This window comes from Macaca mulatta, chromosome 11, assembly GCF_049350105.2.
Source record: "Macaca mulatta isolate MMU2019108-1 chromosome 11, T2T-MMU8v2.0, whole genome shotgun sequence".
Lineage (NCBI taxonomy): Eukaryota > Metazoa > Chordata > Mammalia > Primates > Cercopithecidae > Macaca > Macaca mulatta.
In genome coordinates, this window is record NC_133416.1 from 129,723,305 (window position 1) to 129,737,150 (window position 13,846).

Genomic DNA, 13,846 nt, shown 5'->3' on the forward strand with positions numbered 1-13,846 from the left:
TGCCTCCTGGGTTCAAGTGGTTCTCCTGCCTCAGCCTCCCTAGTAGCTGGGATTACAGGCGTGTGCCACCACACTCGGCTAATTTTTTTATTTTTAGTAGAGACGGGGTTTCACCATGTTGGCCAGGCTGGTCTCAAACTCCTGACCTTAGGTGATCTGCCCGCCTCAGCCTCCCAAAGTGCTGGGATTACACGTGTAAGCCACAGTGCCCGGCCAAAAGTTTAGTCTTGAGCTGTCTATTTCAGCTGCCAGGAGGTGGTAGGAAGTAATGTCATTCTTTAATTTCCTTCTTATGTGGCAATAAATCAAAGCAGAATGCTTTCAGGTTCTTTACAACCAGCAGCACAGCTGCCAGGGTACACCAGGAAGCAGTGCTCTAGAGACCACATAGCAAGAACTTGTACTGGATGTTTGAACTTAGAGGAAGAAAAATAAAACACCTGCATGCCTAGTAATGCTACAGCTAGAAAACTCTCACTTCACTAACAACAATTTAAAACATACTGTGTCTTCACTGACAAATGCTTGCCTCTAGTTTCGCAACTAAGGAAAATACTGTAGAAACAAACGGAAGTTTGAATGTCTCATCAGCTGCATTGGCAGGCACTGGCCAGTGGCGGGGGCACACTGAAAAGGCAGCCAGTCAGCTCTGGGACAGCAGCCAGCCTCACGATACCCTTTCCTCTTATGGGAAGTAAAATTAGACAACTTGGAAACTTCCCCAGAATTCCCACAACTCCACATCTAGAATGCTTTATGCTCCAGTCAGATATCATCTCTTTTGGAGTAATTCTACTAAAATTAGAAGACATTATGAATTAAGTGAAGAAGGCCAGGTCTCCAGACAAAAGACTTTTTCCCCCCTTTCTGGCAAAATTCTTTATAAAGCAAATAATGACCTATTCATTAAACACATGAATGTGTGGAGCTTAGTCATTATATACAATTTCTTCAGGATATAAATGTAATTGCTTTGAAAGCCACATGCACAGAAACATTAAGGTCAATGTCCCAAGGTCAGATTATGCAGTTAGTGTTTGAGTATATCAATAAGCATTTTAATCTGTGATCAATCTTTGTTAACAAGGGAAATATCCACACAGTTAAGTGCCCTCTTACATTCTCAGGATCTTCAGAAATCTGGCTCTTTTGCTATCAGTAAAAAAATAAAAAAAATTAAACAACAACAAAAAAGAGATTCCAATAAAGCTTCAATATGTGTTAGGGTTTCAAGATAACTTTATTTGATTAATTTCAAGTAAGTTTATCAGACAGACTATACAAGCCTAGTGCTGATGTAAATTATTTTACCTGGACCCTCCCCAAGACACCATAGGCTGTATTTCATATGAATTAGATGATGACATGAAACTTCTAATGAGACTTTGGGATGTTTTTAAATGGATGAGAACACAAAAATTGACTAAAGGAATGTGGCTGTATATGAAATGAGTGAAGAAGATATCTATTACATTGTTAATGAACCATTAAATTCTGGGCCCCATAAAACTAGAACCCAGGAAATGCCCCCCTCCTTGCTTTGTTAACTGTAAAGACACATTTATTTCCAAAGAAATCAGAGTTGCTGTTTGGAAGGACCCCTCAAATTTAAGCATGGTGTGGGCAGCCGACAGACTCTAAAATTGTAGCAAAACTGCATATTTGGGAAATGCACAGTTAAGTACAATTTTTACTAAAATATTGTAGATTAAAGGACCACAAATCTGGAAAATGTGAAAAACTGAATGATTTACATTTGTCATATATCTAGCAATGGCTTGAAACCATCAAAACCATTTAATTCTGGTATCTAATTTAAAAACTAATATGAATACATTGTTTAAAAGGGATGAGAAACCTGACACTAAAGGAAAATCCATGAATTCTACAAATGCCATGAAATAAAAGAAGCTGAAATATAAAGTGTTCTTAGTTTTTGCTCTGCCGATTACTTTTTTTAAAAACGTCAACAATTACAACATATTCCTTTTATAGGGTTATAAAAGGATTTATCCTGCTCAACTGGAAAGCAAAGTTGAGATAAAGAAAAAAAGCTTTGTTATGGACTTTTTTTTGAGACAAAGTCTCGTCCTGTCCCCCAAGCTGGAATACAGTGGCACCATCTCGGCTCACTGCAACCTCCACCTCTCAGGTTCAAGCGATTCTCCTGCCTCAGCCTCCCAAGTAGCTGGGATTACAGGCACCCGCCACCATGCCCGGCTAATTTTGTATTTTTAGTACAGATGGAGTCTCACCATGTTAGCCAGGCTGGTTTCGAACTCCTGACCTTAGGTGGTCCACCCACCTCGGCCTCCCAAAGTGCTGGGATTATAGGCGTGAGCCACTGCACCCGGCCTGTTAGGGACTGCTATGACCAAATTTAAAATGCCTTTTCTAATCATCAGAGGAACATCAGTCTCACTTAGGACTGCTTTAAATTGAGGACACACTGCCAGATTTATGACTTGATGAAACCCAATTCATGGTTTTGAATTGTGAAGCACGAGAAAGAAGTAGTGCAAGTTTCACTCTGCCACAGGACATGGACACACAATCACAGGCTCAAGGACTGGCACCGTCACCACAAAGCCACCCCCAGAAGCCAACCTGGCCAGAGAGGCCAGGGTTTCCCCTGCCACTTCCTCAGCTGACTGCTCTGGCCGCTCATTTCGATTGGTGCATTATTTCACTCATGTTCTGAATAGTGATACCCATCAAAGCTTTAAGAGAGCTGAAGGGGTTTTACCTCAAGATCACCTTTGGTAATTGATTCTTCTTCAACCCGGAACTGAAGGTCCTCAACCTTCCTGCGGAATAAAACCCAAACAAAACACTTAAGAAACTAAGTAACACACAGCCTTAAAAAAAAAAAAAAAAAAAAAATTCACGTTGGGGATGGTAGGTCACTCCTATAATCCCAGCAATTTGGGAGATGGAGGCAGGAAGATCACTTGAGGCCAAGCAGTTTGAGACCAGCTGAGGCAACATAGTGAGACCCAGTTCTTATATTTAAAAAAAAAAAAATCTATCATCACTACCCTGGTGAATTCAAACAGAGAGCAGCAATAAATGCCTTAGAGACATAATAAGTTTAAAAATGCATCTCTGCACTTCGGGAGGGCAAGGTGGGAGAATGGCTTAAGGCCAGGAGTTTAAGAGCAACATGACGAGACCCGTCTCTACCAAAAAAATTAAAAATTAGCCAGGTGTGGCAGCATGCATCTGTGATCTCAACTACTTGCGAAGCTGAGGTGCGAGGATCGCTTGAGCCCGGGCAGTCAAGGCTGCAGTGAGTTATGATCGTATCACTGCACTCCAGGCTGGGCAACTGAGTGAGATCTTGTCTCAAAAAGAAAAAAATAAAATAAAATAAGCTACCTGTAATTCTAGCATTTTGAGAAGCTAAGGTAGGCAGACTGCTTGAGCTCAGTTTGAGACCAGTCTGGGCAATATGGCAAAATCCTATCTCTACAAAAATTAGCCACGCATGGTGGCATGTGCCTGTAGTCCTAGCTACTTGGGAAGCTGGGGTAGGAGGATCACTTGAGCCAGGGATGTCAAGGCTGCAGTGAGCCATGATCACACCAGTGTACCCCAGCCTGAGTGACAGAGTGAGACCTTGTCTCAAAAGATAATAATGGCTTTTTTTTTTTTGAGACGGAGTGTTGCTCTGTCGCCCAGGCTGGAGTACAGTGGTGCAATTTTGGCTCACTGCAACCTCTGCCTCCTGGGTTCAAGCGATTCTCCTGCCTTAGCCTTCCAAGTAGCTGGGATTACAGGCACCTGCCACCAGGCCTGGCTAATTTTTGTATTTTTAGTAGAGATGGGGTTTCACCACGTTGGTCACGTTGATCTCGAACTTCTGACCTCAAGTGATCCGCCCACCTTGTCCTCCCAAATTGCTAGGATTACAGGCATGAGCCACCGCAGCTAGCCATACATTTTTTTTAAAAAAAAAGAACAGAAGCAAATGGAACTGGTGCCATGGAATTCAGAAGGGCCTAGAGGGTCTATCACTGTCTCTTGTTTACTTGCAGCCATTTTTTAAATATGAAGAGAATTTCCTACGTATAGTGTTTCTCTCTCCAGTGAGAAAGTAAGAGATGGTATTGTATCTCACTATGACCCCTGACAACATTGCTTATGACTGGGATAAGCACAGAGCAATACTAATTTATTACTGAATTAAGTCCCTGTTACCAGAAATGACAGAAGATGGCATTAAATCCAAAAGAAATAAATGTCCCATAACCCAGGGATGTTCAAATGATTTCCATGCAGACACTTTTTTCAGAGACTGTGTCTGTTCACGGCCTCAAGAAAGTTCCTTTGTTTGTTTCTGAGACAGGGTCTCACTCTGGTGGCCCAGCTGAAGTGCAGTCTCAGCTCACTGCAGCCTCAACCTCTTGGGCTCAGGTGATTTTCCCACCTCCTGAGTAGCTGGGACTACAGGCATGCGCCACCACGTCCAGCTAATTTTTCTTTTTTTCTTTTTATTTTTAGTAGAGACAGGGTTTTGCCAGGGTGTCGCCCAGGCTGGTCTCAAACTCCTGAACTCAAGCAATCTGCCTGCCTCAGCCTCCCAAAGTGCTGGGATTACAGGTGTGAGGTGCCACTCCCGGCCTGAAAGTACCCTTTATAAGAACCAAACTTAAGTCTGTGTCTCACACCATTTAACATTTGATTTCGTACTGACCCCTACAATTCTCTCATCGTTCCACATGTGAGAATTTCGTTTTCCTAATAAGGCCTGAGTTTCTCAAGTACAGGGACCTTATGTCACTCACCAGACATAACACAATTCATAAACACTAGGTAACTTGGACCTAGAAGAGCCTCTCACCAGGAAACTGGTTCCAGGTGAAAACCGGTTGGGAATGGCCACCACAGCTCTGATGAAGGCGACCCTCCAGAGTAGGTCTGGAATGCATCACAGCTCAAGAAATAGGTTATATTAACCAGGCCATGTCTTTATTTTTTCTTTTTGAGACAGAGTCTCACTCTGTCACCCAGGCTGGAGTGCAGTGGTGCAATCTTGGCTCACTGCAATTTCTGCCACCCGGGTTCAAGGGATTCTCCTGCCTCAGCCTCCCAAGTAGCTGGGATTACAGGCACCTGCCACCAATCCCGGCTAATTTTTTTGTATTTTTAGTAGAAACGGGGTTTCACCATCTTGGCCAGGCTGGTCTAGATCTCCTGACCTCATGATCTACCCGCCTCAGCCTCCCAAAGTGTTGGGATTACAGGCGTGAGCCACTGTGCCCGGTCAATCAGGCCATGTCTAAATGATTCCAAACTTATTGAAAAAAGTCGAATCAAAGCAGATCCTCTTCACACAGTATGGCAGAGTTCACTTTCTGCTGGACATATAGTCATTCCTTTGGTCCTGAGGGTTGATACCAACATGATTATTAATAGGAAATTTTCTTCTAAAGTCATTTAAAATGAAAAGGCTGCTGGGCACGGTGGTTCACGCCTGTAATCCCAGCACTTTGGGAGGCCGAGGCGAATGGATTTCCTGAGCTCAGGAGTTCGAGACCAGCCTGGGCAACGTGGTGAAACTCCATCTCCACTAAAATACAAAAAATTAGAGACAGGTGTGGTGGCGTGTGCCTGTGGTCCCAGCTACTTGGGAGGCTGAGGCAGGAGAATCGCTTGAACCTGGGAGGCAGAGGTTGTAGTGAGCTGAGATTGCACTGCTGCACTCCAGCCTGGGCGACAGAGCTAGATTCTGTCTCCAAAAAAAAAAAAAAAAAGGGCAGGGGGAGGCTACAACTGCACCAGGAAACAGTCTGGGGTCACCTTTTCTCCTCTTCAAGCTGGTTAAGAAGCTCCACCTTCTCCCTGTCCGCAGCTTCCACCATGGTTCGCAGCTGGTCCATTTTGGCTTCCAATTCCAGGACATGCTGGGGAAGGCAAGAGTGTCAGTAAATGGACTATTTCTGACCAAGACACAGACCCAGAGATACTTCCCCAAAGAGCTGTGGGTCACCATGGTGAGTGGGCGTTACTCTAAAACCTTATGTTAAAATGCTTTCTCTATTTTAATAGGTTATTCTCCACAGCTTTCCTGGAAGATAGATGATGAAAAACCACACCGTTAAAGTGATAAAGAACAATGTTAAAACAACCCTCATCTTTTTTGAAGCTGAAACACATATTAAGAGTAATCCACAAACAGCGGCTATAATCACTGGTAAGGCCCTAGTAACTAAGCTGGCCTAACACCCGACACAAAGACCAGACACTAAGGTCGAATCAAGAACAAAACTTCATCTCTGTGATCATGGAAACTGGCACCACAGGTGGTAGCTTTCAAACAAGCACAGCAAAGAAATGTACACCCATTTCCAGTGCTCTCAAGACTAGCTCCTCGGTGCCAAGCACTGGGTATGCTTCTCGGCCTCCTCAGCAGCTTTAGAAACCATCACTATCTCCACAACAAGGTCCAGACTTCACCTGGTCATGTCCGTCCCGGGCCAGAGCTAGCTCCTGCTCTATCTCCCCCACGTGGCTCGTGGCCTTGGCCACCTCCGCCCTCTCCAGATCCCGTTCCGCCAGCAGCTGCTCAATGTGCTGCTGCTTCTCCTTCAGGGCCTCCTGGAGGGCAGTGGTACCGGAGATCTTCCTGGCGTAACGGGAGGAGGTTTCAGTCAACTGCAAAGGAAAGTTAGAGAAGTGAAGGGCGATGATGCTGTCAGAAAAGCGAGGGAGGCGTGATGCATGCATGGCGGGCATCTGCTCGGCAAAGCAAGGGCGCTGCTCCAGTTGGCAGGCTGGCCAGGATTAGGAAAGGCTTCAAAAACACAAGACAGCGTGTGCCTTCTGTCTATAAATCTCACAAAGAATACGTCAATGTAAAGAGATCGGCCATGTGCAGTGGTTCACGCCTGTAATCCCAGCACTTTGGGAGGCCAAGGTGGGTAGACCACTTGAGGCCAGGAGTTTGAGACCTGGTCAAGATGGTGTGACCCCATCTCTACTAAAAATACAAAAATTAGCTGGAGTGCAGTGGTGCGATCTCAGCTCACTGCAACCTCCACCTCCTGGGTTCAAGTGATTCTCCTGCCTCAGCCTCCCAAGTAGCTGGGATCACAGGCACGCACCACTACCACCCAGCTAATTTTTGTATTTTTAGTAGAGACGGGGTTTTGCCATGTTCGCTAGGCTGTTCTCGAACTCTGAAGTGCTAAGGTTACAGGTGCGAGCCACTGCACCAAAGGCCATCTGCTCAGCCACTGCTGGCTCCAGACCAATTCAGCCTTGACTTCATCTTCTGCAGTCAGAGCTGCAGCTGTCGCCTGAAAGCTCTTCTCTTCATCGGTCTCCCTAGGCCCTTGCTGCAAGATGTACAGGATGCAGACTTACAGCGAGGATCTTTCCTCAATTAATAACTCGGCAACTTGAGAACTACAAAAGAAGCCAATCGAACCCAAATTGCCCTTTGCTGTTTCATTTAGTCAAAGTTCTTGAAATTACTTAAACATACTAGGAAGTAACTCCTGTTGTCTTTTTTAACCATTTCACCTTGACCTTCCAATTGCATTATATAGCTAAATTATACCTTCTCTTGCTAGTATTTCTTCCTGAATACATTAAATGTGTGGCTCCCAACCATGTGCAGAGATGCCCCAGGGTGCCGAGCAAACTCACCAGTGCACTGTAGGATGCTTTTAATTTTCAAGAGAAACACAGCGACATCTGCTGGACTCTATGGAAACTACTAGTTCGAGGCAATTCAGTCTCATCATTAGATTGTCCTACAGTCCTTTCAATAACATCACGTCTTTCAAAGCTGGGTTTTGGCTATTCCCATGACGGAAAAGAAAGTATGATGCAAAAATCAACATGCACAGGAAATGAGGTTCGCGATGAGAAATAAGATTCCAAGGCTCGACTAGATGTGTAGAGTCCAACAGCAGCACACACAGTAACACTAAGTCATTGTGGTTATTAATGAATGAATTGGCCAGGCGTGGTGGCTCATGCCTCATGCCTGTAATCCCAGCACTCTGGGAAGCAGAGGCAGGCAGATCACTTGAGGTCAGGTGTTCAAGACTGGCCTGGCCAACGCGGTGAAACCTCGTCTCTACTAAAAATACAAAAAGTAGCCGGGCATGGTGGCAGGCGCCTATAATCTCAGCTACTTGGGAGGCTGAGGCAGGAAAATCACTTGAACCCAAGAGACAGAGGTTGCAGTGAGCTGAGATCACGCCACTGCACTCCAGCCTGGGCAACAGTGAGACTCCGTCTCAAAGAAATAAAAAATAAAAATAAAAACAGAGAATGAATTAAATATTTTTTCAATTTTTGTTTTTCTAAAACAGAAATACATTTCTGAGCAAAATAATTGAAATGACACTTCCAATTCCTCTGTATCTCTGTCATACTATTTTACGGTGATTTTTGGATTAGAAACCATAAAGACACAACAATAAGCTGTCTCACAGGTACAGAAACTCATGTCTCTCGTCAATTTTCACTGCATGAGGTGAGCGAAGAGGTACGAGCACTGGTCCAAAAAGTAAGAGGAGAGATTGGTGGGAGCAGGGAGAGCGTGCTATTTCCCAAACAAATGGACACAATTACAAGGTAATAAAAATTACTCAAGAAAGAATTTCTAATCCAGAATAGACCCTTCCATGGAACTGTTCCTAGAACAGCAAAGGAGGCAAGCTGTCCATATCAGAGTTTCCGACCCACATTAAACAAAGCTCTGTCTGAACACAGGGGTTTGGGGTTCTTCTCCATGTCATTGTTCTTGTCATGCTTTTCTCATAAAAGTAATTCCTCTGTCTCTTCATGTGCAAATGGAAACGCTCTGAGCAGTACTTATTCTATCTAACAAAGAGGAAGAAAGCCTAGATGGCTGGCAGAGGAGCACAGCCCCACGTAAAGATTTCAGCACCTGTCCCTTCTCTGCCCGACGACAATGGAAGAGCAGGCACCGTGAGATCCCGGGCTAACCACCTCCTCCCCATAGCACCACGCAACATCCTAGCTCCTGGCCTGTGGTTCCCCACCACCCAGAGGAGACCTGAACTCAGTCTGAGGAGAGTCTGATGCCGCCATTTCTAACTTAAACAGTATTTGCCCCACTTCTAGGAAATAAACTTATGGGCAGGGCTTTTGACCCTAATAACACCTTAATAAACAGAATGAGATGTTGCCTATTTTAATGCTAGTGATTCTATTTTTACTGCTCTAAACAGGAAAAAGAGGGAGAGAGGGAAAGGGACTGGGAGAAGATGGAAGAAGAGGGCTTTCCTACTATCCTCTTCCGGCTCCAAAAGTTCCCTTTAGTGTCCTCTGGCTCAAGTCAGGGACGCTTCACACACTAACTGCTTCCAGTAGGTTAGGTTGTATTAATATTAAAATCCTACGGACACACCTTTTCTCAAAACACTTCAGTTCCTAAAATTATTTGAAGTCAAAGAGAAAGACAGGCTGGGAGCGGTGGCTCACACCTGTAAATCCCAACACTTTGCAAGTCCAAGGCAGGAGGATCGCTTGAGCCTAAGAATTCGAGACCAGCCTGGGCAACAGAGTGAGTCCCTCTCTCTACAAAAAAAAAAAAAAAAAAATTAAATTAACCAGGCGTGGTGGTGTGCATCGGTAGTCCCAGCTACTGGGGAGGCTGAGGCAGCAGGACGGCTTGAGCCTGGGACGTTGAGGCTGGGTGACAGAGTGAGACCCTGACTCAAAAGAAAAAAAAAGAGAGAGGGAGCAACAGATCTATGGACTTGAAGAAAAGGATCTCGCCACTGTTCCTATCATTTTGTCCTAAAATATTTTCATAGAAAATAATTTGACCCCTGTGTTAGACTAAGCAGTATTTACACAGATTTACCATGAACACATGCATTTTTAAGCTTTTAAGAATATGAAAGGGACGATTAAAAGCACTTTCTGATTTCAAAAAATGCATTCTTGCTGGAGTTACCTTTTTCAAAACTTACTTGCAAGGACTTTCACAGCAAAAGCTGTGAGCAACATTCAGCACAAGGACAAGCAAAGCAGCAAAGCAGGGGCACTGACCACGGGCCTTAGTCATGCCTGGGAAGTGGAGGCAGGTAGAGAAAGGGGGCTTACTAGTCCTGTCCGACTGGGCCTGCTGCTCACAGAGGAGGCCACTGAGCTCATGGAGCTGAGAGAAGAGGCAGAAGGGCTGCGCTTCAGGCTGGAGGACGTGGTTGCCATCACTCGCCTCACTGCGTTGGCCTTGGCTTTGGCTGGTGTAGTGGAAGGGAAGCCAATCTTGGTAACTTTGTGGACAGGAGCAAACAAGCCGTATTTGGGTTGACACTGAAAATACCTTTAGAGAACAACAAGAACAGTAACAAAAAAAGACTTAATCACAAGAAATAATAACTATAACCAAAATGCTCTCCCAACTCCTAACTGAAGGTGGGATTCCTGGAAATTCGACCACTAAGCTGGGGTTATACACCAGCATGTAGCAGTCACGTGTATGTAGGCTGACTAACAGCTTCAGTGATGGTTTAGAACACACACTGGTGACGATATGATACACAAAGTCAGGTTTACTCACCTGTTGCTGAGATTCTACATAAAGGAAATAAATATTTCCACAACCTGATAAATGTACAGCAGAGGAGTTTAGCAATAGAGCAAGCCCATTTAATAAAACCGTGCCAAAGGGAAAGGAAATCAACAGGCACCTAACTTTGGCAGATCCATTAAAGTAAACATGAAGAGCTGTGCGTGGTGGCTCACGCCTGTAATCCCAGCACTTTGGGAGGCCGAGGTGGGCAGATCACGAGGTCAGAAGATCGAGACTATCCTGTCCAACACGGTGAAACCCAGACTCTACTAAAAATACAAAAATTAGCTGGGCGTGGTGGTGCGTGCCTGTAATCCCAGCTACTCAAGAGACTGAGGCAGGAACCTGAGAGTCACAGGTTGTGGTGAGCCCAGATTGCGCCACTGCACTCCAGCCTGACAACAGAGTGAGACTCTGTCTCAAAAAAAAAAAAAAAAAAAAAAAAGATTCATTGAAAATTTGTAATGTTTGTTTCAATAAAAATATGCAAAAAAGGGCCGGGCGCGGTGGCTCAAGCCTGTAATCCCAGCACTTTGGGAGGCCGAGACGGGCGGATCACAAGGTCAGGAGATCGAGACCATCCTGGCTAACCCGGTGAAACCCCGTCTCTACTAAAAAATACAAAACACTAGCCGGGCGAGGTGGCGGGCGCCTGTAGTCCCAGTTACTTGGGAGGCTGAGGCAGGAGAATGGCGTAAACCCGGGAGGCGGAGCTTGCAGTGAGCTGAGATCCGGCCACTGCACTCCAGGCTGGGCGACAAAGCAAGACTCTGTCTCAACAAAAAAAAATGCAAAAAAAAAATAAAAAAGATAAAGTATTCTGCAAGTATAGCATTGAGAAGACCCAGAAAAAAGAAAACGGCATTGAAGAAAAAGAAAAAAAAAAGTAAACATGGAGAAATATTAACTAGTAATGTCTGTTTTCGGACTGACATGGGCAATGTCATGACTCTAAAGGATTACAATGCTTTAGTATTAAGAAAAGATGGCTTCGTAATCATTGCAGTTCCAAGAGATCTTTATCTCCATAAGTCATAATTACTGTATGTGGTAGATAAAGCCCTTTTCTCTATAATTAATTTGCTTATAACCAATTTGTCTATGTTTTATAAGTAAAATGTTAACTACCACATTTTACTAATCAAGTGATTCACTAGTGTACTATATACTACTAATAATGCATCACAGACAACACCTGTGCCTTCAAAACATTTTGAAGAGAAGAGTGGAAATTCCTTCTGCATCTGTGTGCATTACTGTACTCCCATCCTGTGTCTGCCAGGCAAGAACGGGGTTATCCAGGCCGGACGCAGTGGCTCACACCTGTAATACCAGCACTTTGGGAGACCAAGGCAGGCGGATCACCTGTGCCCAGGAGCGTAAGACCAGCCTGGGCAACAGCCCATCTCTACTAAAAATACAAAATTTAGCCAGGCATGGTGGCGCACGCCTGTAATCCCAGCTACTTGGGAGGCTGAGACAGGAGAATTGCTTGAACCCAGGAGGCGGAGGTTGCATGCAGTGAACCAACATGGCGCCACTGTACTCCAGCCCGGGCAAGAGAGGGAGGCCCTGTCTCAAAAAAAAAACAAAAACAAAAACAAAAAAAAAAAAAAAACCAGAACGGGGTTATCCTTACAATGGAAGAAGTCCACTTGCTGGTCTGTTCTCCTGCCGCAGGATGGAATTCTCATCAAATATGAAGACACGTTTTGCAGTTCTTTTCCCTAACAAAGGTGGCTACCTTCTACCCCCACCCACACCCCAGATGCCCAGGTACTCTTTCAGAAGTCAACTCCTATTAAAAGGGACAGAAGCCAGACAGATAACACCGTATTTGCTTTCTATTTTGAAAAATAAACAGAATGCTTGTTGAGAATCTACTGTCATGTATTATTACGGAGACAGTCAGAAGAACAGCCCCAGTTTTAGTGTGGGGAAAACAAATCAGCGGTTGGGTCTCAGGAAATAAAAGTGCCACTCTTCCGAACACACCTTTCCATGTTATGATACACACTTGGCGAGACTGGCTTGAGCATCGTCACGTACAAGAGTGACACAAGATGTTGCACAACGCCAAACCAACCTTGTTCCAGCAACAGCGCCATCGTTCTTCCCAAGCGGCTCGTCTAACTCCACACCACACCATTCCCCCTTGGCAAAGTCCGTCTCGCCAAGAAACCGGACTACACCAGCCTTAGTGCCACCAACCTGGAAGAAGAGAAGGTTAAAATCAAGAGATGAACGTTACTCTATAGCTTAATCATTTGTGGTTCCAACTAGCAACTAGGTACTACATTCCACCATTTCCACCAGCAACTTCTTTGCTTTAGCTTCTCTTTGACTCTAACAGTTCTCTTGAAGGAAGTCTGGCAAAGAAACTTACCTGACTTATATTACCAGAGTGATTTGATGCCTAATATGTTGTAATAATGAGATAGCCAATCTAATATGTAGATATTAAGGCTGTTCACCAAGTTCATTATTCCTTGTCTTAGAAAACACATTATTTATTTATTTATTTATTTTGAGACAGGGTCTCACTCTGTTGTCCAGGCTAGAGTGCAGTGGCACGATCATGGCTCACTGCAACCTTGACCTCCCGGGCTCAGGGGATCTCCCCACCTCAGCCTCCTGGGTAGCTGAAACTACAGGTGCACACCACCAAACAGGCTAATTTTTTTGTATTTTTTGTGGAGACAGGGTTTCGCCATATTGCCCAGGCTGGTCTTGAACTCCTGGGCTCAAGTGATCTGCCTACCTCAGCTTCCCAAAGTGTTGGGATTACAGGCGTGAGCCACCACTCTTGGACCTGATTTTATTTTTCTAACAGAAATGCTTCTGCTTCAAAACAAACTTGTGGCTGGGCACAGTGGTTCGTGCCTGTAATCTCAGCACTTTGGGAGACCCAGGCAGGAGAACTGCTTGAGCCCAGGAGTTCGAGACCAGCCTGGACAACATAAGGAAGACCTTGTCTCTACAAACAATAAAAAAAATTAGCCGGGCACAGTGGTGTGCGCCTGTGGTTCCAGCTACTCAGGACGCTGAGGTGGGAGGACTGCTTGAGCCCAGGGGTTTGAGGCTGCAGTGAGCCGCAATTGTACCACTGCACTCCAGCCTGGGCGACAGAGTGAGACTCCACCTCAAAAAAATAAAAAAGTAAATAGGCCAGGCATGATGGCTCACGCCTCCCAGCACTTTGGGAGGCCGAGGTGGGTGGATCACTTGAAGTCGGGAGTTTGAGAGCAGCCTGGCCAACATGGTAAAACCTTGTCTCGACTA

General features: G+C 45.0%; 1 protein-coding gene across 11 annotated transcripts in view; it reads right to left on the reverse strand.

Moving 5' to 3' along the window:
- Positions 1–13,846, reverse strand: part of CLIP1 (CAP-Gly domain containing linker protein 1) — a 147,444-nt gene that overhangs the window by 75,242 nt on the left and 58,356 nt on the right. For 6 of the 11 annotated variants that reach the window (XM_077955576.1, XM_077955574.1, XM_077955577.1 and 3 more), the window contains 6 exons: positions 12,651–12,775; positions 10,093–10,315; positions 6,460–6,657; positions 5,803–5,906; positions 2,747–2,807; positions 1,120–1,152 (listed from right to left, as the gene is read on the reverse strand). In XM_077955576.1, coding sequence (XP_077811702.1) covers positions 1,120–1,152; positions 2,747–2,807; positions 5,803–5,906; positions 6,460–6,657; positions 10,093–10,315; positions 12,651–12,775 — 744 coding nt within the window. The remainder of the gene's footprint in view (positions 1–1,119; positions 1,153–2,746; positions 2,808–5,802; positions 5,907–6,459; positions 6,658–10,092; positions 10,316–12,650; positions 12,776–13,846) is intronic. The other 5 variants (XM_077955581.1, XM_077955573.1, XM_077955578.1 and 2 more) reach the window with 1 other exon arrangement.